This window comes from Globicephala melas, chromosome 20 (genome assembly GCF_963455315.2).
Source record: "Globicephala melas chromosome 20, mGloMel1.2, whole genome shotgun sequence".
NCBI classification, from domain to species: domain Eukaryota; kingdom Metazoa; phylum Chordata; class Mammalia; order Artiodactyla; family Delphinidae; genus Globicephala; species Globicephala melas.
Genome location: NC_083333.1, coordinates 22,747,531 through 22,771,400, shown reverse-complemented (window position 1 = coordinate 22,771,400; position 23,870 = coordinate 22,747,531). Strand labels below are relative to the sequence as shown.

At 44.3% G+C, this 23,870-nt stretch overlaps 1 protein-coding gene across 1 annotated transcript in view; it reads right to left on the bottom strand.

Annotated features, from left to right (window-relative positions):
• Nucleotides 1-6,138: 6,138 nt before the first annotated feature.
• GNA13 (G protein subunit alpha 13) overlaps nt 6,139-23,870 on the bottom strand; it is a 41,202-nt gene continuing 23,470 nt past the window's right edge. The window contains exons 3-4 of the mRNA XM_030838010.3: nt 16,731-16,781; nt 6,139-11,667 (exon numbers count right to left, since the gene is read on the bottom strand). Of these exons, the coding sequence (XP_030693870.1) occupies nt 11,095-11,667; nt 16,731-16,781 (624 nt within the window). The 3' untranslated portion in view covers nt 6,139-11,094. The remainder of the gene's footprint in view (nt 11,668-16,730; nt 16,782-23,870) is intronic.

Sequence of the window (23,870 nt, the reverse complement as noted above, 5' to 3'; positions counted from 1 at the left end):
CGAGCTGGACTCATGGTCCCCCTCAGATGGTACCTCCATGGGCACAGCCTGGTTTCCCCACGTCGGGAGCTCAGTGGATTGCAGCTCGTAGGGAAGAAGCCTTGAGGGTCACACGGGGGCCAGGAGGCCTCCCCGCCTCGGGCACATCCGGCCCCAAGGCCCCACGCACCCTCCCCCAGAGCTTCTTCTACCTCCAGGCAGGTGACGCCGATGACCTGGCCAGGAGGAAGCTGGTTGCTTCTGGGTAGCAGCTGCCCTCGCTCCCAGAAGGTCTAAGAGGACACAGAGGATGTCCTCAGTATTTCCACCGAGGTCACTGGTCGAGTCGGGTGTTGGATGTCTCCTTAGTGCTGAGACACTTCCTCTTTCGTTTGTGTCTCATTCATCCCCTCCCCCCCCACCTTCTTGGAGACTGAAAAAGGGGAACGTGAAAGAAAAACTGTAAATTTCAGACGCAGCTCCAGCACGGAGACTGTGTGACCGCCTTCAGCAGAGGCCGGGGCAGTGGGTGGGGTGGCCCGGGTGGGAGTGGGATGGCGGCATCCTCCAGGGGTCCCGAGGTCACTGGACCCGGCCTTTCTTCCTCCCCTCCTGTTCACTTTCTTAGCTCCCACCCACGGAGTCCTCAATGCCACCCACAGGAGATCCTTGGGACCCCAATTCCTATTTTTCAGGGAGTGACGTTCTTAAAGTAAAAACCAAAGTCTGAGTTTGCTCATTTCACTGAGTTTACTATGTTCATTTGCAAGATAGATAGATCTAGACACACATTTGTGTGTATATATATGCGTGCATGCGCACGCACACACACACACACAGATTGTGGCAGCTTTTTGGAAACTATCTGAGGCTCAGAAAATAACTTGCCTGACAAGACATCAAAGAACTACAGAAGGAGGCCACAGCGCCGAAGGCCGTGGCGACGGACTGCTTCGCAATTTGCAGTGTGACTGATGATAAGCATCTATTTGCTCCAGCAAGTTGAAGTAGAACTGTAACATTCTGTTTGTTCCGGGAAACAGTAACCGAAGTCACAAATCATAAATAATAAAAGTTAGAAAAATCCCCTTTTAACCTAATGGACTAAAAGATTTTAGTTTGCTTCTCATTTCTGCTAATGGCCTCTCTCCCTTGGCACTGTCGGAGCTGGCCCATTACAGGCAAATCAAGCCTTGGTTTGCAAGTAGGACAGGATCCAGAAGATCATTTATAAGCTGGGTGTTTGGGACGCAGGATGTGTTTCCCCTAGAAACTGTCTTCCCAGAGTGCCTGGGTTCTCAGCTTCACTACACAGCCCAACCCCCGCTGTACCTGGGCTGTGAGTTTTTGAGGGCAGGTTGTCTGCAGTGCAGGAGAGAGAAAACAAGTCAGCTCCTGCTCTCCCCGTAGACCCCTGGCTCTGCGCACAGTTTAAACACAGGTTAACTTTCTTTTCCATCTTCCTAACTCCTTTGAGGCATCCAGGTCCCAGTGTCCTAATCTCCTGGATCACAGCATCCTCCCTAATCTGCCTTATCTGTTCTGGGCTGCTCTCCTGCTGGGGGGCTCTGAGACCTCAAACTCCCCACCTTTCCCCACCAATGTAGGGGACACGGGTTCGAGCCCTGGTCCGGGAAGATCCCACGTGTCATGGAGCAACTAAGCCCGTGCACCACAACTGCTGAAGCCCGCGTGCCACAACTACTGAAGCCTGCGCGCCTAGAGCCCACGCTCCACAACAAGAGAAGCCACCGCGATGAGAAGCCCGTGCACCGCAACGAAGAGTAGCCCCCGCTCGCCGCAACTAGAGAAAGCCCACGCCAGCAACAAAGACCCAACGCAGCCAAAAGTAAATAAATAAATAAAATTTTTTAAAAATAAAAAATAAAACAGTTATCATTGAGACTTAAGCTAATGACATGTTAATGAATCATATATAGGGAAAACTGACTAGACAGAGCCATTAAAATGATTTACAGTGGCTGTGATAGCCTAGTAAGATTGGCGAGATTTTTTTTCTTTTTATCAAAAGTTTTTGGTATTATATGGAGGAAGTTTATACCAAAAAAAGGTGTTAGACAGAAGATACTCAGGAGCTGCTGGATTCTTACCCCTGCACTGATCCACTGAAAACAAACAAAAAACAGGTCCTTCTTAGAGGGAAAAAAAGGCAGAAATCAAGCTGGATTGAAACCAATCCTGATGATGACTGTTATGGACTGAATACATCCCCTCCAAGTTCATTTGTCAGAGCCCTAATCCCCATGTGATGGTATTTGGAGGTGAGACCTTCGGGAGGCGATTAGGTCATGAGGGTGGAGCCCTGATGAATGGATTAGTGCCCTTGGAAGAGGCCAGCTAAGTGAGGATAAGTCTGCAAACCAGAAGAGGGCTCTCCCTGGAACCTGATTCTGCTCAAACCCTGGTCTCCGACCCCCAGCCTCCCAAGCTCTAAGAAATGTATTTCTGTGGTTTGTAAGCCACCCAGTCTATGGTACTTTTTATAGCAGGCTGAACTAAGATAATGACCATAAAATGAATGAATCTGACCTTCACACATCTGAACACTCCAGTGAGTTTTGGAGGCTATCAGATCCAGACTTTCAACACCTCAGAAAGACTAACAGCACACTCTTGAATATCTATGGCCTGTTACAAGGACATTCCCCATGAGGAAAAGAGTGCAGGAAAAAAATAACACACGGGGTGGGGGGGGGGTCACTTTTCCAAAAACCTACTGAGTTCCCCTTAGGGTCCTTAAAGACACATACTTAAAATTTTCCCCATAAAGTCCCTCTCTTTACTTTTTTTTTTTCAGGAAAATTTGAAGACCTTATCATAGGAATTTTGTATTATCATTATTATTTTTGGCCTCGCCGAGTGGCTTGCGGGATCTTAGTTCTCCAGCCAGGGATTGAACCTGCGCCCTCGACAGTGAAAGCCCCGAGTCCTAACCACTGGGTCACCAGGGAATTCCTGGAATTTTGTATTATAGACTATATTACGCTATGAACAATTTTTGTTGCAAGTGGGAATATTCTAGAAGGCTTTCAAGAATCTGAAAGTAGTAAAGAACATGGAAACCATTGAGCTCAAGCTCCTTATTTCCCAGATAATTTGTCTAATCTTAAACTCCTTAAGTTAGTGACCGTGCACTCAAGGGCCACTTGTCCACACAGTAGGGACACGTTCTCTCCACCCCTCCTCGGGCTGGTTCCACTCAGGCTCCCGTCACAACTGGACTGTGAGTCTCCTAAGGAGGAGACCCTGTGTCGGTGCCTCTTGGGAACAGTCAGACGTGTCAGCCGGGCACACGGGGAGCTTAGCAAAAGCATCTGTGTAACAATGTCAGATTCGTGTCACTGTCGAGCAGAAGCATTAAGATGTGAACGTAAATCGCTCTACAGTAAGTGCCCTGGGAGAGGGGTAGGATGGGAGGCGCACACAGAGGAAGAAACTGCTCCAGCCCCGGGGTGGTAGTCATCCCGCCATCCTCCTCAGAGTGAGGCCTTAAAGGGTGAGCAGGACTTGGCCCATGGCCAAGAGAACCAGAGAGGCGAGACGTGGGGAAAACAGCTACCTAGTTCAGCTGGTGTGAAGGAAACTGGAAGGGCAGGCTGGCTGGAGAGGGAGGTTGACGCCTTGAATGTTGGACAGGTGTTTGAACATGATTCTGTTCCATGCACTTTGGAGAGGGCTATGCTGTCCAGTGCACCTGTGTTACACTGACGCTCATTATTGCCATAAAGTTGGGCATCCACCCTTGGTCTGGAATGTCATCCTCCTTTACATTGATTTATAGCATCTTCCCCCAAACTATCACCTGCTGCAGAAATGCGAGGGCAGCCTGGACAACGCTAGCTCGAATGTGGAATTTCATCAGTACTGCTGAGCCCTGGGTGCTGTGACGCTCTTCCTTTTGGGATAAAGTTTCGATATACTCATTCTGGCCTTAAATGAAACCAGTGATTTAAATCTCCAAGTCGACAAGCACTGGGATTTTCCATGGAGAATAATAGAAAAAGAAAACAACTCTACTTTTCCTCTCCCGAGGTCAGTGGTGTTTGACCTCGTGGCATCTTAAGAGTTAAGTCTCTCTTCTTCCACGTTTGACGGGGGAGGAAAATCAAGCCCCAAGTCTAGAGCGGCCGTGGACTTAATTACAAAAGAATGATCGACTTTTAAAAAGACTTTTTTGCTTGTTTTCCTATCATGTACCTTCACGGGGAAAAGATAAATCAACACACTCCTCCACTCAGTATAAATGTTCACTCTGGACATAACTTCCCTCTGTATCCTTGGGGCCAGCACAGAAGATTAACCCTCTGCCCTGAAGAGTTACTTTGTATGGAACCCTTGTCTGAGCCCTTTGTCATCTTGGTGGCCTCGGAAAATGGACGCTCGGGAAGTGTAGGTGACAGTGCTCGGCAGATACCCCTTCCTCTAGCTGCGATGCTGTATTCCAGGGGCCCCGCTCACTTCTGAGGGAAAGTTACAATGTGTCTTTTAAAACAATGCCCAAGTCATTCCTTTTCTGAGGATTTGCCAAATTTCTCGTCACCAAACAAACCTCTGGTTTAACCTATGAACTGCGGGTTTCCTGCATTCTCAAGAGACCAAAGGCTCTTTTCTCTTTCAACAACCCACATTGTGGGCAACGGAACAGGTCATTTTGAGAGCATCTCATGCCAAGGCTCTGTGATGGGGCCCAGCACTTCAGTGGACAATAGTTTTTTAGCTGTTTCCGCCGACAAATCAATATTCTCTCGTTCTAACAATAGCCTAAGAAAAGGTTTGTTTTTCTTTTTTTTTTTGGTAAAGACTTCTTGGTTTCCTTTGGGGGATTCAAATGCAAGTGAGTTTAGTTTCCACTTTAAAAGATCTTAAGTCTAACGAAGGCTAATCTAATGACCTGTTTCCAATCTAGAAATTTGTAGGTATTTGTAGATTTGTAAACATCTCTAAGCCCCAATTTTTCTATCTCAGTTTTTCTTGGGACCAATAGTGAAATCTCACTGTAAAGGTCAGGACTTGGACACAATTTTTATTTTGCCAGAAAGGCCTGGAAGCAACCAGTCCTGGATTACAGCCATCACCACTGAACATTTATTCACACCTGCTTTGCAATTCTGATTGTGGGAAAAGGCCCTTCATTCTGCTTTGGGGAAGAAAAGTACATGCTCAGCTTCCCATAAACGCCACTTAAAGAAAAGGTATAAACATACCAAAAGTTATTTAACAACTTCTAATTCGGCTGAAGTTGCAAAGGGAAAAGACGAGCGACGTGATTTCACGAGAGTGGTTAATTTTACCCCTGTGGTCCCCACACACAGAATCCAGTCTGATCACAAGGAAGATACCAGGCTGATCCCAACGGACGGACAACCTACAAAATACCTGACCAGCACTCCTCCTCCTCAAAACAGCCGAGGTCATCAAAAACAAGGAAAGCCTGGGCAACTGTAATAGCTGAGAGGAGCTCAGACAGACAGGACAAATCAGTGTAAGACGGTGTCCTGGAGGGATTCTGGAACAGAAAGGGGCAACAGGGAAAAACTAAGGAAACCTGAATACAGTATGGGCTTAAGGATAGATTACCAATATTGGTTCATTAATTTTGAACCAATATGGTGAATTAGTATAATGCAAGATGTTAATTAGTACGATGCAAGATGGTAAATGGGGAAACTGTTGCCAACAGTGTGGAGTACAGGGAAACTACTATCTTTGCAATTTTTCTGTAAATCATCATCTTAAAGCTTCTTGAAACAAGGAGTGTAACATGTTGGTTTGTTTTTAAAACGCTATTTTGATGACAAAAGACATAGCAGCATTACTCCTGCAGGTGGACAAACCGTGAGCCCAGAGACACCCTAGGGCAATTTCAGCGATTTTAAGAGGAGCAGAGAGAAAAGTGGGGTGTTCCCCATTCCCACATCAAAACAAGTGTTTGGGAACGTTCTTGAAGCCCGCATCTCCGTCTTCAGTGAGGAAACGTTTACAGACTAGTATTAAGTCAAAGTATCGCTGGAGATCTGACAAAAGAGCGATTTCTGTGCTTTCAGTCACTGGGTGAAACCTCTGCTTTCAAATATTAAGTGTCTGCTTTACACTTGACATTTAATCAGATTTAAATAACATCATAGTATGGAATAGTTTATAAATGTTTATTAAACGTCCGTAATTTTTACAAAGCAAATATTAATAGCAAGAGGCAAAATTTTTGCAAAATATGTACAAAAGTAAAAAGCCTGGATGACTAGCAACTCATTTTATCAAATCAAACCATTCTTTCCACTTTCAGACCTCCTGTAGAAATAATTTATTGCCAATCCTGAACTAAAGCACTGACAGAAAAAAAATTTACAACAGTATCAGATAATGTGCTCAGTTCTGGGAAGGTTATAAAAAGATATATGTATAAAAAATCCTAAGCCACAAATACTTTCATACAGAGCTAATACAAATCATGTTTTGTTAGGTACAGTATCTATGAGGTTGTTATGAAATAGACTTTTTGATAAGGCTTCCGTGGTAAATGAGCTCCACCTTTACACTAGTAAAGCCATTTAAACATGTTGCGATTCTGCTTTCAAGTAAGAGGTAAAGAAAGGGTAAATGGTATCGTCTGTTGCACTGTTACATATACTTTCCACGAATTAACCCCTACCTGCCCCCTCTGTTTTTTTCCCTAGAGCCATCAAAGAGGCATGATTTGAGAACAAATGCAGCCCTTTTACTATGGCAAGAAATATTATAAACGAGCTTTCCAAAGACAAACCCAAATCAGAGAACAGGTACAAGTAGCATACTTCTACCATGACCGTCACTGACTGATGATGTAGGCGTACTGGGTCCCTACTTCCATCCTTCTGGACATTTTCATTATCAAAGGTAATGTGGTTTTGGAAAGGTCGCAGAATCTCTCATCAACCCAGAAATGACTGCCCTATCATTAACACTTTGTTCCATATGAGCTCTGGCATTTGAAATCAGATGGTTAGACCTAGATGTCACAAGAATGAACAGAGTTATTTAAATGCTAACTATACATTCAAGTACAGACATAAGAATGCTAGTGGCACAAACACTGGTACTTCAGATTATGTTAATAATCACTTATCAGCCTAAGGTGAGTATCAACTCAATGGTACTTGAAAAGGCCATAAAGTTCAACTTGTTTAAAATGGTCCGGCTTAGACTTATACTTTAATCTCTCTATAAATTTATTAAGCCCTAACCTCGTACCATAAAATAATGGGTATGTACTATCACTTGCTTTATTTGGAACAGGGGGACATGTACACACCACTCACGTACAAGTCCCTCCCTTCCTCATGTTTACTACACTGAAGAGCCAACCTGTGTTCTATCACTAAAAAAAAGAAAAAAAAAAACAGTACTTTTTGTCCAGCAGCACAAACACATGGACAGATCATCTGTAATTAATGTAACTTTATGTACTGAAATGATGGGAAAGAGAGATAAAGTCAGATTTCCAACTGAAAAAAGACATGCAAAATTTATTCTCGATCCCTCAATTAAAACTAAAAGAAATGAAAAGGTAACAGAGTGACTGTCTCTAGATTTATTAGGGAGTTTATTACAAATGTTTGACTGAGCTTTACAGGCACGATTTCATGGATTCAAACAAGAAATTAAGAGTTAACACTGGTATTTAGCCTTCTCATTACATATACAGAAATAACATTGCTACAAATTGCAATGAAGAGAATCTTGTTTCAAATGGCTTGGTTTGGGGTTTTGTCTAAATGTATCATTATATAATGAAAGCACCAATCTGAGGGTTTCTCAAATAGTGATTTGAGTTTCAGAACATAACAGAACATAACTTGGTGACTTTATTCTTCACATAAATAAGGCATAACACCGGATATGTGTACTAATGCTGAAAATACATTTTACCAAAAGCATAAATACAAGTATTGGGGTATACATTGGAAGTTCAGATTTACTCATTCCCGCTTACAAACAATTCTGGGGCATATGATTTTTGTGAGTCTGAACCAACACTTCTAATCACTTCTGGTATTAAGGGAATCTTCCTTTCTTCTACTTTATACTGACCACTGCCAACAAATGAACAAGGACCTCGCTCGACAACCTCCCTTGGGAGTTTAACCAGAGGACCTTCACCATGTAAAATACACGCCAGTGCAGCTTCAAACCAAACCAAACAGCCAAACCATGTTCACTCCACGATGCCTTCTTTGGTCGCTGCTGTGATCTAGCTGTCAAATGCTCTTTCCAGACAATACAATTGAGAAGAAGATTTCAATGCAATATATTTGGCAGCAAGCAATGATACGGGTTATTAAAAATATCTGACAGAGGCATTACATTATTTGGATCTTCAGAAAAACGTCTGACAATACCTCTTCCCTATAAGATAATCAAGGCAAAACTCTGTGCTGTTCTTTGATTTATAAGGCAACTCTGTATACTATAAATTTCTTCAAGATCAGTGAAGACACTTGTGTGACATTTCTTAAGAATTAATAAGCAAGAAGACACTCAGACTTAAGAGGAGAATGTAATAGAGAATTGGGCACATTTTATTCCAAATCATAACCATGAAGACTTAGAAAATCAAACACACTGAACAGCTTTAAAGCCAACTTACATATTTAGAGACTGGGGGGACACTGGCATAGGGCAAAACTATGAGCTCCCTTTCAGCTTTGTCACTGAATCTCATCTCCCTCTTCACACAGTGGTGTTTCAAAAGGGTCTGGTTTTCATGCTGTAGGTACAGGACTCCTTCAAACGGTTTAAAAGTACAGTATATAAAACATGTGGACTAAAGCCTTCAGATTGGAACTTAAAGTTCCACTGAGTGTCTAAAGCAGCCTGCCATTAAATGTAAGTAATTTACTGCCTCAAAATATAGGCTAGGTTTTATTTTAAAAGAAAGCTGACTTTGAGACTTCACACACGTCAGGAAAGGAAATCTCAAATGCCCAAATTAATATCCTACCTATTTGGTGTTTTAACATTTCTCTGTGGTGGTCAAAATGGTGCTTGTCAGGCAGTATTTATGGTTCATATATTTCAGATCTGAAATATAACTTAACTGAGAGTAACCTTCCTCTTTATACATACACTGGAGTGAAATGATGCTTTGGCCATTCGATAGGACCATTTGCTAAATTTACACACAGACCTTCCACCCAAAGTCTCCACGTTACTGTGCATATACTCAGATACTCCTCGGCCCTGAAATGGTTCTAACTCTGTGGATTAAACAATGCACTCTTTTTGGTAAGAAGCACTATAGATACAGAACTATTCTGATGTGCGTGAACTCTGCTGTACTATGGACGCCTGCATCAGGATGTAGGGCTACATGTCAATAGCTCAGGTGTCGACCAAGACACGAAAACACTGGCAGTTATGGGGGTAATGATGGTGGAGTTTCAAATGCAAGAAAAGTCAGGTACATTGAGAACAATCCTTGGTCAGTTCACTGCAAAGCCCTTTTCTTACTAGACAGCAAGACAGACCCAGAGCCACTGTCTTAGAAAGGCTGGGTGATCCAGAATGTTGACCAATCTTTCAAGGACTTTCTAGCCAATAAAATACCTGAGAACACAGTCAGCTATACAGTAAAGTGAAAGATATCACGGTCTTAATCACAATTTTCAGGAAAGGAAGAAAAGCCATCAGACTTTCCAAACTGTCACCAGTCTCGTACATCTGTTTCTCTAATCCAACTCTGACACTACGCATAACCTACAGGGCAGTATTTTTAGTACTGCAAACCAGCCACTCTGATGAGTTCACTATGAATGTATCTGTAATTGCAAAGCTACTTCATGGGTACGTTTTAATTTGGTAAGTGGTGGAGGAGGTCAAATGTAATCACCTTTCAGTATGAACTAAAAAAATTACTACTTATTCTTGAAAGTATCCTTGAAACCTTCAAAATGTACCTCAAGAAAGCTGGAATTTCGTAAACAATGATGTTGCAAACACACACATACTCTTTCAGAGACACACCAAGAATGAATAAGAATCTCAAATAGAAGTGAATAGTGTGACAGGAAAATACTGCCCTTGGCAAGCTCCAAAAAACAAAAAACATCCCATAAATGCCACCGTCTGGAGTTGATGGGAACAGACAGGAGAGCGAAAGAACAAGGTTTGTGATGGTACAGCAGTGATCCCACCGTAAGGACCCACATCAGCTGAGACAGGATTTCAAAGTCTGAGAGTAAAACACATAATATTCTTGGGCAAGGGTGTATTTATTTAGGACGTTCTGTTATCAGGTTCTCGCACGTTTTTAGCTGCTGCTATGGCCAGAAGGTTTCCCGTATAGCACACTGATTACATGATATTTAAATATGAAAAGGGCAAATAACATTTCACTCATGACTTTTAATCAAAACACTACGGATGGCATGCGCCTGCCTTGTGCTCCCCTGGACCATTTGTGAGCGTTCATTACCATCAGACCAGAGATCCTCATGTAAACTTTAAACACACCAGAATATTGCCTTCAGAAACCACAGAAATTTAAAAAACAAAACAACTGCTGTGTATATAAGCAATCAGAAAACGGTGAAGGCTGAATCTGGGTGAAGCTACAGAACGCCATTCCTTAGATCACACATTTTCCAGTGGCCCTTTCAAAACAGGTCACCATAAAGCTGGGCACAAGTGTGGCTGCTACCTGCAGGGCGAACAAAAGGTATCTTACTCGTTCTAGAACTGAACATTCTCAACCTCAGGCCTACAAATATTAAGGACACCTTCTATACTTGGCACTACAGGAGAATTCAGTTTGAAAAGTGGAAGAATTTAAAGCCTGAGGGATGCCTTGTCTGAGGTCTGGCAGGAAATGACTCCACTCCAATGGAAGCCGGAGTGAAAGAGATCAAAGCCAAGCCTCAGCAGATATTGGCCCCGTGTTACTCAGCGGCTCTCAGCCACAACCAAAGGCCGCAGAAGAACGACTAAGATTTCCAAGAAGTTAAACACAGAATCAAGATTTTTCTAATTCCTGTTGTAAACTTCTATTTTAAAGAAACAAAACAAACCGAAAACAATCAAAAAGACAAAAAGGTACGAAGACAGCGAGTCTTCTGTACGTCACTGGAGCATGAGCTGCTTGAGGTTGTCGTGAAGGATGGTGTCCTTCACGTCACGGAAGACGAGGCGGATGTTCTCCGTGTTGATGGCTGTGGTGAAGTGGTGGTACAGGGGCTTCTGCTGCTGGTCTCGCCGCTTGTTCCGGAAACACTCCACCAGGAATTTTTGGACGTCTCTTAAGCAGTGGGGATCCCCTTCGAATTCTAAGAAATAGTCTTTGATGCTCACAATTTGCACTTTCTCCTCAAGCAAATCTGTCTTGTTTAAGAAGAGAATTATGGAGACGTTGCTGAAAACCCGGTTATTGACGATGGTTTCAAAAATGTTCAGAGACTCTGTCAGGCGATTGGTCAGACGATCTTCCATAAGCACCTGGTCAAACTCACTTGAGGAAACAAGGAAAAGTATTGATGTCACGCTGTCGAAGCATTCAAACCAACGTTTTCTTTCTGATCTCTGACCACCTACATCAACCATTTTGAAAGGGACATTTTTAATTTCAAAGTCGTACTCGTGAATGCCTTTGGTGGGTCTTCTGGCTAGCAGAATGTCTTGCTGTGATGGAATGTAATCCTGGAAAAGAAAAAAAATCGTTTCCTACTCAGTAATCCAGGAGTAATGAGAATATTTAATGTACTACTAACTGGGCTAGCGAATGGATACGTAAACAAAAGTATCTTTTAAATGACAATCCCCTGGTAACATTAAAGCATCAACGCTATTCTGATTCTCATCATAAAACAGCAAGATACGCTGCAATGTTAGCGTCCGCACTGGTTCGAAATTCGCCGCAAATGAAGGCGCCTATGATTTTTTCAGCCTGCCGGACGACCCGAGTGTCCGTCCACGCGTGACGCCCACCGTGCCAGCAGCCGCCTGCCGCTGCGTGTCCACGGCCACGGTCACGGCTCCTCGCCCCTAAGTCAAGGTTCTCCGCCTCCTGCGGCCCCTGCTCTGCGCCCCTGCCTGCAGGACCGACAGCTCTACCCGGGTCGCCTATGTTCTCACTGCTGCAACGCGGCCTCTGCTCTGCACCCTTGACCGAGCTCACTCTGCGGGGCTTCCCAGCTGTTGGCGGGGGGCCGTCTCCGTGGCAGGGCCCCAGCTTTTCTCCTCTGCCGGCACCCGTGCCCGGACACAGCGGTGCCTCGGAGGGAGGGTCTACACCAAGACCCTGGACAGATGGATGGACGTACGGACGGAAGCTGCTGGCCTCCCGAGCCCCTGGCTGTGGCCGACAGTGAGTGCCCCTGGGCGGTGAAACTGGTTCTTTCTTCTCAGCTTAGTATTTTTCCAGAACTTTGATGGAGCTTTTGGACAATACTGAACAGGAAGGCTTTAAATGCTCATCACCAAGGTCACAATTTTTTTAAATCAAGGCAAGGTTTTAAAACAATGCCAACTGTTACTCACAGTGCTGCATTTTATACCTTTCCAAATACTATGATTTTGAAATTTCATTACAGTGTGAATACTTATCTCCTTAAAATAGTGTAGCTAAGAATCAAAAAAAAAAAAAACAGAAAAAACCCAGCAGTTCTCAGTTGTCTGCAACCCACAGCGATGTATAAAGTGCCCACAGGGCTCTAATGAGACACGCTGGGGCTCGCACGTGTACCCCAGCTCCCGCAGACGCACGCGCACCTGCCTCGTCTGTAAGCAGCACCACCCCGATTCTCTGCCCGGCCCCGGCTTTCGGCTGACACTTAATCATGAACTGTTTCACATGCTGACACGGTTGTATTTCATTTTAAAAGAGCATAACATACATCAAATGGATCAATGTGCTATCATTTACATAAATATTCCCCTACTAGTGGTCATTTAGGTTGGTTCCAATTTTTTGCTTAATATAAATGCTGCAATTAAAATTCTCATGCACATCCTTCTTTCCCCCCCTTTTGGGCTATTTCCTGAAACTGAATAACCAGGAATAAGATGGTGATGCAGTCAAGGCTTGTGAAGATTTTCATGACTGGGACCTAATGTCCACCTGCTCTCCAAAAAGGTGAGGCTGGTTCACGGCACTCGTGCGTGCCAGCCGCCTCAGAAACAGGCCAGCCCCGAGGGGCAATTTTTAATTTTCTAATTTCATAAAAATAAAAAGTCCTTTATTATTGCCTTAGTTAGGCGCTCAGGGCTAATTCACACAGAGCGCAAACACAGGACGAGGTAATCAAGTGCTCAAGGGTCTGGCAGAGCCACGGGGATTAGGACTGTGGATGCTACAGCCAGCTGCCCACAGACCACCTGGGTGACCTGCGACAAGTCATCACTTAACCTCTCTGCGTCTCAGTTTTCTCACCTGTGAAAAACACAGACAACAGCACCCACGGGGTGCTGTGAGGACTAAACACGGCAAGTGGGTGAAGCGCTTAGGAACCGGGTTCGGCACACAGCCCGTGTGTTACTGTCTAGCGGTTCCCACTGTCACCACTGCTGCCAAGAGAGGGAAACCAAGGCAGCAACGGCCCCCCTACCTGTGTGCACCTGACAGCCCTCCACGGATGCAGCCTCTTCAGTCCCAACACTCACCGTCTTCGTCCCCAGCCCCGTCCACCAGGACGCTCTCCTGCCCACGTCCTGCCCCGCCCGCACCCCAAGCCTGCCCCTCACGGTGGACCTTCTCCATCACCTCCTACTTTATATCAAATCCCGCTGCTCCTTCTCTGAACCTTCCTCACCTTTTCTTTCCCCTCTTTATTTTCACTGCCCCCGTTTTTTAACATCTCAGCCTGGATTACCGTCTTGCCCCTTGGTCCTCCGCACCTCCTGGGTCCACCTCTAAGCCCCCAGAGACCACCCCTCCTGCACCATGCCCTCAGAGCTGGCGGTGAGGCCCCTCCCTGCAGCAGACCAGATCTCGCTGACCCGGCTTCCATGACCCTCCTTATTCCTTGTTTTCCGGAACCGGCAGACTCTGCCCCACCTCGTCAGGCTCCCCAGAGCCCAGCGTGGAGAGCTGCACGAGCCTCACATCCTGAGACCGCCGCATGTCGTCAGCGTGATGCGTGACTGTGCGACGAACGGCGCACCCAGGCCCTGGTGACCGCCTCCCTGAAATCTGCTCTTGTACGTTAGAGCCAAGCACTCCTGCCAGACAGATGTGCCTCCCGACCCCAGGCATGGCCCGCTGTGCGCGTCCCCTCGTCCCCCCAGCCGCCCAGGCTCACGTCCTCTCAAGGGCTAGCTCCAGCTTCTCCATCCATGCACTAACACCATCTTCACCATCAGTCTCATTTAATCGTCCTCTGCTTGTTTTATGTATGTTAGTTTTGTCTCTGACTAGAATGAGTTCCTTAAACATGGAGGTCAAAGAACCAAACAGCTAATGACGAGCAGATATTACAACTGCAAGGCACCAACCTGAACACCTCACTGGGCGCCACGGATTGAACTGCGTTCCGGCACCGTCCCCACACACCCCGCCTGCGTTCATGTGCTGAAGCCCTAACCCTCAGTGTGACTGTCTTTGGGGACAGGGCTTTTAGGAGGCGACCAAGGTTAAATGAAGTCATATGGGTGGTGTCCTAATCAGGTAAGTGTTGGTGGCCTTAAAAAGAAGAGGCCATACACTTCTTGCACGTGTGTGTGCTGACCAAAGGGCACGTCAAGGCACAGCGAGAAGGCCACAGCCTACAAGTCAGGAAGAGTCCTCACGAGAAACCGACCATGCTAGCAACTTGACCTTGGACTTCTAGCTTCAAAAACTACAAGAAATAAAGGTCTGTTATTTAAGCCACCCAGCATGTGGTATTTCGTTATGGCAGCCTGAGCAGACTTTTGAGACATGGGGTTTATTTCACGTAATCGCCCCCGAGCCCGACGGGGATGGTCCTCTTACTATGCCTATGATGTGGATGAAGAAACTAACATCTAGAGATGCCTAAGGTCACACAGCCAGTCTGCGATGGAACTGGGATTGGAACTCTGGTGGTCTGGCTGCAGAGCCCTGTCCTTGACCCCTGTGGTTCCATCTCCCAGAGGGCCATGGGGCTTGGCACACAGCAGGGATTCAACGGTCCTAGAACTTCAGTCAGAGATGGCGAAGCAAACGCAATCCCGTGACCTGTCTGATGTGCACAGAGTGGGCGGCCAGTCTGCAGCACACCCACATTTATTCTCCTCGCCTTTACAACTACCTACTGATCACAAAAACACTTTTTTGTTTTTATTCCAGATGTGGCCTCAAAACTGTTCTCAGCGTAAGCCTCTAAGCAGCCAGTACAAACTGACGGGGGCTGGCTCTGAGTCACTCGCTCCGACGCTATTTGTTGAGCGCCTACGAGGCACCAGGCACTGTCACCGGGCAGCAAGGACTCAGCCCTTCACAACCAAGACCCGAGGTCCTTGCCCTCAGGGAAAGAGGTGGGGGAAAGACCAGCAAAACCTGTAAGTGAAGAGACCAACTGTAACAAGAACAATCGAGCCTGAGAAGAGCCAGTGCTGACGCTGAAGACAGCGGAGGGGACCCACCTCGAATGGCTGCTCAAGGAAGGCCTGTCCGAAAAGGCAGACTGAGAAGAACGGGGCGAATGCGCACTACTGGGATCAGAAAACGTGAAATAACTCTTAAAGAATTAGTTTACCTACTAAAGCTTCTCTCCATTTGGCTTATACGGAACTTTTTTTTAAGGCTTATTGCAATCTGACCACACGGAAAAGTGACAATGAAACAAGTCTTAATACAAAGTCTCACTGATGTGGATTGAGTGAACAAAAACAGACAAATACAGAGACCCTAACTTCTAGAGCACCTGTGTCTACGAAACAGGTGGGAGAAACACATACTGACTGAACGGCAGACAAGTGCAATTTAGCAAAATACAAAAAAATAAGGGAAAATGCAAAACGTAGCGTTCTAGACACACATATGGTACTTTCCTACTTGCAATAGGTTTCACTTTGTGCTTTCCTTCTGTTTTATTTTTAAAGTTAAACATCTCAAAGAACCCATAAAACCACATTAAACTTTACAACAGAAATCTGGTTTAAGAGGCGGCATACGAAGCTATACTCAATTGAATGGGTCACCACTGACGCTAGGGCAATGGTTTTAGAGCATTTTCTAAGCAGCACAAAGCTTCCTTCCAGTGAAATCTCTGCACAAGTCCAACACAGAGAGCGGCCAGCACCAGCCCTCGCCAGTCGGCCACGGCCTCAAGGACGCACTACAGGACAGTCTGATGGTCCAGCTCCTTTGCAAGGGCGACTCCTCCCACATCACGGCCTTGAGAATCCAGCCTCCTACGCTCCACCCCAACACACGGGGGGTCCTGGACTGGAAAATAACGTTTGCTGAAAAGTTCTGAAATCAATCAGCCCACCGCGTTCTTTCGGTTTCTACTTACAGAAAAGCAAAAGACACTGACGTAGGCTAGTTAATGTGCCACCTCATTTTCAAGCATAAACTTCTTTCCATAAAGAGTTTTACTTTCACAAAATAGTGGACAGGGCATTCCTCAAGGAACTGGCAGAGGTCAGGACAGGAGAGGGAGAAAACATGAAGCAGGAACAGTCGGCATACTGCCACTAGGAAAAAGGATACCGCTTAATACATCATTTTTCTAAGTTTCCTTATCCTAACTACTGCCTTCAAATGGCAATAAACACAAACATTCAGTCTGAAAACTTACTGGTTCTCCAAGTTTATCCAAGTTATCCAGGAAATATTTTACAGATTCACCCTGAAAACAAGAAGAAAATAAATAGTTATTAGGGCTTAGAGATGGAAGACTTTGCTACAACAGTTTATATTAAACTGTCTGGTTGTACACTTAATCCAAATCCAAACATACTTTGTTTAGTCACCAATTTCAGACTGAGCAGCTAACCCCACTAAAGACACATAAAGTGTCTGCCTCTGTCAAAGTGCTGCAGCCTGGCGAGGCTCACAGAGTCCTTACAGAAGCCATACCCCAAGCACTCATCCATTCGGACAGGATCACATGTACGTGTTCCGATATATCTGTGTATCCAAAGGGAAGATGTAATTAAAAGGTGAAAACTGCTTTTGCGATACACATACAACTACAAGTCAGGTGGGATTATTTCTGTCTACATTTTTCAATCACGTTTATATCAAAAGCGAAGCAGGGATGAGGTGAGAACACCTAACAGGCAAGCGCCTAGACGGACACGCCTTTTTGCTCCTGAACCCTGAATAATGCTGCAGGCTTCACCTCTCTTCCCTACCTGAGTGATCAGTCTACCCTCTCTGAGCCCAGACTTCTATCAGACCTCAGGCAATTTCCAACATCTAAAGTGCATGAGAACACACTCCTAAGAGGAAATACTCGAACAAAGGACCGGCAGGGCTGTGTCCTGGAGTCTCCCAGGGTCCTCCCTGTCCTGCTGGGTTTCTACCAGCGCAGCACTTGTCCTGCCCGAGCTCCAGAAGGCAGTGCTTCTTTCACACAGAAGAGAATTCCCTGAAGACCTTGTCTGACTGCAGGTTCTGAGGGGGCATCTGAGGGGACAGGGGCGGGCACGTAATTCCTGCAATTCAGGTGATTTCTGGGACCACAGTTTGAGTCACGAGGCCTTAAAGCGGCAGTTCTCAAGATTTTAGTCTCTGGATCCCTTCATACGTCTGAAAATTCTTCAGGATCCCGAAAAGACGTTGTTTAAGTGGGTTATGGTTACCAGTACTTACCACGTTAGAAAGTAAAACTGAGACACTGTAACAAATATTTATTAATTCATTTAAAAATATCAATAATAAACCCATTCACGTTAACATATTTTAGTGTAGCTTCATAAAAGCCAGTGAGACACTTCTGCTTCTGCATCTGAACTGCTACTACAGGTCGTTTCCGCTGTAGCATATGAAGATCTGGCCTCACAAAGAATGCTGATTGGAAAAGGGAGCATTTTGATAACCTTTGTAACTGTAGATATTTTTGTTTCTACACCAGAATTTGACAAACGGTAGTTTCTTGAAAGTGACGTCCCTGTGGCATGGAAAGCCTACAGATGAACTTTCTGCACTGTTGTTACAGACACTAAAATTCACTGGTCTATCTTGTACTTTGAATGGGTCTTTCACCCACCCACAATTTTGTAACACCAAGCGCTGATCATATGGAACATGGTGGGCAATTAAGTATACAGCTCTTCCAAATGTCGGCATGTTTCATGACATAATATTAAGAAAATCATATTCATTAACATCATAATGATCTCATAAGAAGACTTAAGGCTTGGGAAGTTGACAACCTCACAGTGGTGGGCAGATACAAGTTTTCCTAAATTCTGATTTTCACTTGAAAGCTCAAATTTTATCAATGGCAACAAATACTGTTACTTTCCTTGAACTGGCAGGCTAAATAAACTTCATTCATTTTCTAAAACAATGCCTGTCAAATGCCCAAGTCTGAGTAAGTTGATTGTTTCTTTCAAGTAGAAATGGTGTTCCACGAAAAATACAGTTAGTTCAGCTCACGTCACAACCAGTCACAAAAGTATTTTCCCTGGAGACCACAGTCCTGCTGCAGGAGCGTTTTCAGGGTGCCGCCCAAGCCAGCATACGGCGTAGTACAGAGCTGCTGAAACTGATCTAAAACAACTTTTACTGCTTAATCAAGGATCTCTTCAGTGAACCTGGTGTGTGTGTCTTAAACTGCAGATGTAGAGCGGTGATGAATACACCAACTAGTAGTGTGTTTGGGGCTGATACCCCATCTGCGCTCAGGCACTGGCTGGCAACTGCAGCCCTGCTGTTCTGTTCTATCGGTGCGAGTGTCAGCTTAATGAAGGGAAAGAACATCTTAAGTGACACCCTCAAGAGTGCTGAACATGAAGACTCCTTTTAAAGGGTTTCTGGGATCCCCAGTGGTCCACGGACCGCACTTGAGAACTGCTGCCTTAAAGCACATGGTGGCGAGCGCGTACACGGGCATGTGCTTGTGGTGGGCACGGGGGGAAGGGGGGGTGGGGAGGCCTGGCTGCAATCTCCTGGTGACTGCGAAGGAGCAGCGGCAGATGAGTCTGCCTTCTTCTGGACCTGGAACATTCGTACAGTGTTTATAGCACCTAAAGATGATTTTTAAGAGAAGGGAAAAGAAAAAGCTTCCAAAAAATTCATTCTGGGGTAATGAAGAGATTATTTGGTCAAGCCTGTACAGGTACTTTGCATTATTTCATCCATTTTAATGAAAAACATAATATTTTTGGTTTTATGATGGACAACATATATAGGCCAAAGGGAATTTGGGCTTAATCTTTAAATAACATCAATATTTACTTATTGAGTTGTCTGTACAACCCAAATGAGGCTATATATTTAAAGTACTTTAAAAAGTAAAATTCAAACGAATATTACCAATCCTGTTACACTGAAGTATACACGGTAGAGTCTCTTGGACAAATGTGATAAAAAGCAGTCACTCTGTTTCTGTATGAGTAAGACTTACAGAACTGTTACCCTTTCAGTAATGTGCACATTGAATACTTACATAATGTTAAATACCTTAAATGAAATTCAGAACATTTCAGAAAGGTGTTTTTTTGTTTTTGTTTTGGTTTTTTTTTTTGCGGTACGCGGGCCTCTCACTGCTGTGGCCTCTCCCGTTGCAGAGCACAGGCTCCGGACGCACAGGCTCAGCGGCCATGGCTCACGGGCCTAGCCGCTCCGCGGCATGTGGGATCTTCCCGGACTGGGGCACGAACCCGTGTCCCCTGCATCGGCAGGCGGACTCCCAACCACTGCGCCACCAGGGAAGCCCCAAAAAGGTGTTTTTTGACTGGTGTTATATGTTGCATTAATTGACTTTCCTTGATTTTAGAATTAGTAAAATTCACTGTAGAAAACTTGAAAATTAGAAAAAGGAACAAAGAAGGAAAGAGGCAATAATCATTAATTCCATCGTTCAGAAACAACTACAGTTAACGCTTGAAGAGATTGCCTTCCAATCACTTTTTGTATATTTAACACTGCTGAAATAATATAGACAACTCTGCATCCTTATTTTTCACTTACGTAACTGTAAGTACATTTTAATGGTCAAAATAATTCCCAGTATTTATATGCTAAAAAGTTAACTAAAACCGCTAATCTAATGTTGGATATTTGAGTTATTTCCACCTTTTAAATAAGGTTTTAATATTTTAAAAATAAATAATGTTGTGTAAACAGCTTTATGCGCTCTTGAATTACATTCTTAGTGATCTCAGAAGAATTACTAAGGCAAAGAGATCCAACGTTTTTAATACGCCTACTACTCACTGACACACAGGTCCTATTGATTCTCTCCTACACAACAGCTACAACACTGAGTATATGAATAGTGAAACTATGAGGACGAAAAATAAGCCAAGATCACAGGAGAGTGTCTTACAGATGCTTCTGTAATAAGCTAGAATGCGGACTCTCAGTGGCCCCACGCTGTGCGGGCTGCTGCTCATCACTTTGGGACCCCAGAGCAAAGGAGCTCTGTGTGAAAGAGAAAATAACACGTTCCATATCCAAACTGACAATGAAGGTTCAACTACACAAAAATTTACTTCAATTAATATTGCTGTTTAACTAATGGTCAAATAAACGAAGGTTAAAGTAACCCTAAGATGAACATATTATCGAAAGCAGCAAGCCTTTCCCCCTTTAAGAGCTAAACGCTTACACCGAACCCACCATTTCTGAGGGTGTTGGGAAACTGGTATACTCATTCTAGCGACCTTGCAAGTTCACACAAACTGTTTAGAGAGTACGAGTAGTATAAAGCTTTTCATGAACTTCTGCATATTCTAAGGAATTTACTGAGCATAAAACGACACAAACAAAACGATATTTTACTTGATGCTACCTATAATAGCAAGATTTGGAAGCTTATTTTCCCACTTATTACGGGAATGAGTTAATAAATTTTGGCACACTAACATAACAACACAGTATAAGTCATCAGGTAACAATTAGTTCGATACAATCGCTGCATATGAAATATGTATGCCGTTAAGAGCTCAATTAAAGCAGGTGCTGACACAGCTAAGCTCCGCAACCCCTTACCCGACCCACACGCTGCTCGTATGCTCACCCCTACACCCACCTGGCAGCAAAACCTGACCTCAAGCGGCTGAGGCTCCTTATATAGTCTTTATTTCTCCTACTTAGTGAAACTGTTCAAATGTTTTGCTGCAAAAGAAGTGTGGAGGGACTTCCCTGCTGGTCCAGTGGTAAAGAATCCGCCTTGCAATGAATGCAGGGGACGCGGGTTCGATCCCTAGTCGGGAACTAAGATCCCACATGCCGCGGGGCAACTAAGCCCGCGTGCCAGAACTACTGAGCTCGTGTGCCTCAACTAGAGCCTGTGTGCCGCAAACTACAGGGCCCACGCACCCTGGAACCCATGCACCACAGATACAGAGCCCAGGCGCCATGGAGTCTGTGCAGCACAGCTAGAGAGAAGCCCGCGCACCACAACGAAGAGCCCACGCACCGCAATGAAAGATCCCACATGCCGCAACTAAGACCTGACGCAGCCAAAAAATTATAATAGAAAGTAATAATAAGTAAATAAATAGAAAAACAAAAGAAGTGTGGAGATTACGTAATAAACAGTACATGCATTATATTATCTATCTGTAATCCAAAAAATTCTTAATGCCATTAATAAATGTGGACTCGGGGATTTATGATAAGAATAGTTCTGCATTACATATGCTTTGATTTTCGCTATTTAAAATATGGACAAGGTAACTTTGCACTTCTGTGAGTGACTATATTCTCTTTTCAAAAAAGGAAAAAAGGAAAAATCATCCCTATTTGTTCTTCTCTTGGTATTACAATACAAATATAAAAAAGTATTTAGAAAGTTCTTTTCACTGAAGCTTCCTGATTTAACTGCATTCCCTAAGAGGGAATCTTAGATCTTTGGGGTTCAAATTATTACATACCTTTGTTTATTAGGAATTCATCATCTCACCAAAATCAAATAATATAACACAAATATGCACGTGCTCCTGTTATTAAGCTTCAGCTTCTACTGAAGAAAGTTTCATCAGTGTAATTTACAAAGTCCTTTGTGCACTTGAGACTGTATAAAATCTAAATAAAAACATTTTAATACATTTCACACATTTAAATGCGTGGATTATCCCTAATATTTTAAGTCCTAAATAAAGTCCCCTTTGCCTTCTCCCCCATCACCCGGCCAGGACTCAAGGATTATAAATGCTTTAAAATATTATTCCTAAGAAAAACACATTTTGGTTTAAAATAACTCCTCAAAAAAAAGCTATTTACATCATAGGTGATACTACTAATCCTTGCATTAGTGAGAAAACTGAAAGTGGGAGACATAAGAATAATCTTAATCATCTTTTAATGCACGTGGTGGTAACTCTTACTGTTAAGAGATGAAGTTTAGCCAAATGAACCTATTCTGAAACAAAACAGTTTTAAACACACGCATGCAAACGCACACGTGCATATGCGAACACACACATGCTATAAAAGGATGAATACTTTTCTGAATTAGGTAATTTAAGGGAAATTTCTTTTTTTTTTTTTTTTTTGCTGTACGCGGGCCTCTCACTGTCGTGGCCTCTCCCGTTGCGGAGCACAGGCTCCGGACGCGCAGGCTCAGCGGCCATGGCTCACGGGCCCAGCTGCTCTGCGGCATGTGGGATCTTCCCGGACCGGGGCACAAACCCGTGTCCCCTGCATCGGCAGGCGGACTCTCAACCACTGCGCCACCAGGGAAGCCCTAAGGGAAATTTCTTACAGTAGCTTTAAAGACCTTTTACTGGGAAAAAAAAAAAAGAGAGAGAGAGAGAGAGAGGGAAATCTTTCACAACCTCAAAAAACAAAAAACCCCCACCAAACTAAAAAATATAAAATGTGTGTTATTTGCAACTGAACCATGAAGGACATAGAAAGTGAATAACGGCATCTCTGTTCTCAGTAACCGAGAGCTTCTGCCCTGGCCTTTTGTCTGAGCGTTAGGCCCTCATGCAAATCGGATACCTCGCTCAGTGCCTGGCACCTGGCGGCCTGGCTCCCTCCTCCCCAAGTGTCCGGTGAACGAAGTGTGACTAACCAGGGGGTGATTCCCCTCAAATCCTTTTCCCTAACCGGTTCAGAGGTGATCGGAAGTCTTCTGGTTGTCTAATATTACCACTAAATCTAGTCCTTTCCCTAACACTGAGCCATCTGCAAGTCTCTAGACTTGTCTGGGCCTCAATTTAACCGTCAGTAAAACGAGGAAGTCGCGTGGTTCAATGCATAATCACCAGAGCTCTGTCTGCCCTAGGCAACAATTTCAGTTTGTACAATTGATTTAAATTTAAGTTCTTCTTTCCTTTATCTACGTGTCTGTTACCCTTAAAGTCACTTTTGTTGTGACTCATTATTCAGGTTGTGTTGCTTAGTCTCCTGGCTAACACAGAAGTAAACAATTTCATGTATCAGGCAAGAAAGACCACGGGTTTAAGACTCACTCTTTGTTGGTTATGACTTGAGAGCTATTGTAAGTCTCCACAGTATGATTTATGTTGCGGAAGGGAATTTTTAATAAAATTCCAAAGAAAAGCCATTTCGCACTTACGACTTTTTAAGTTTCAGATGTTTTAGGTCATCCCTTAGTTCTTTTTCTCTGTTTGAAATGCTGAGATAACTTTCTAGTTACCGAAGCAAGGCTGAAGCGTCCGCAGTGGCGCGGCACTCCTGAAGTTTCCGTACTTCCTTAACCTGTGGATGTTTGGGTTCTGCCTAAACAAGGGCAGAGCAGCCAGTGGGTCTGGGTTCTACTCGCAAGACAGGCTCTGCTACTGACAAAGCC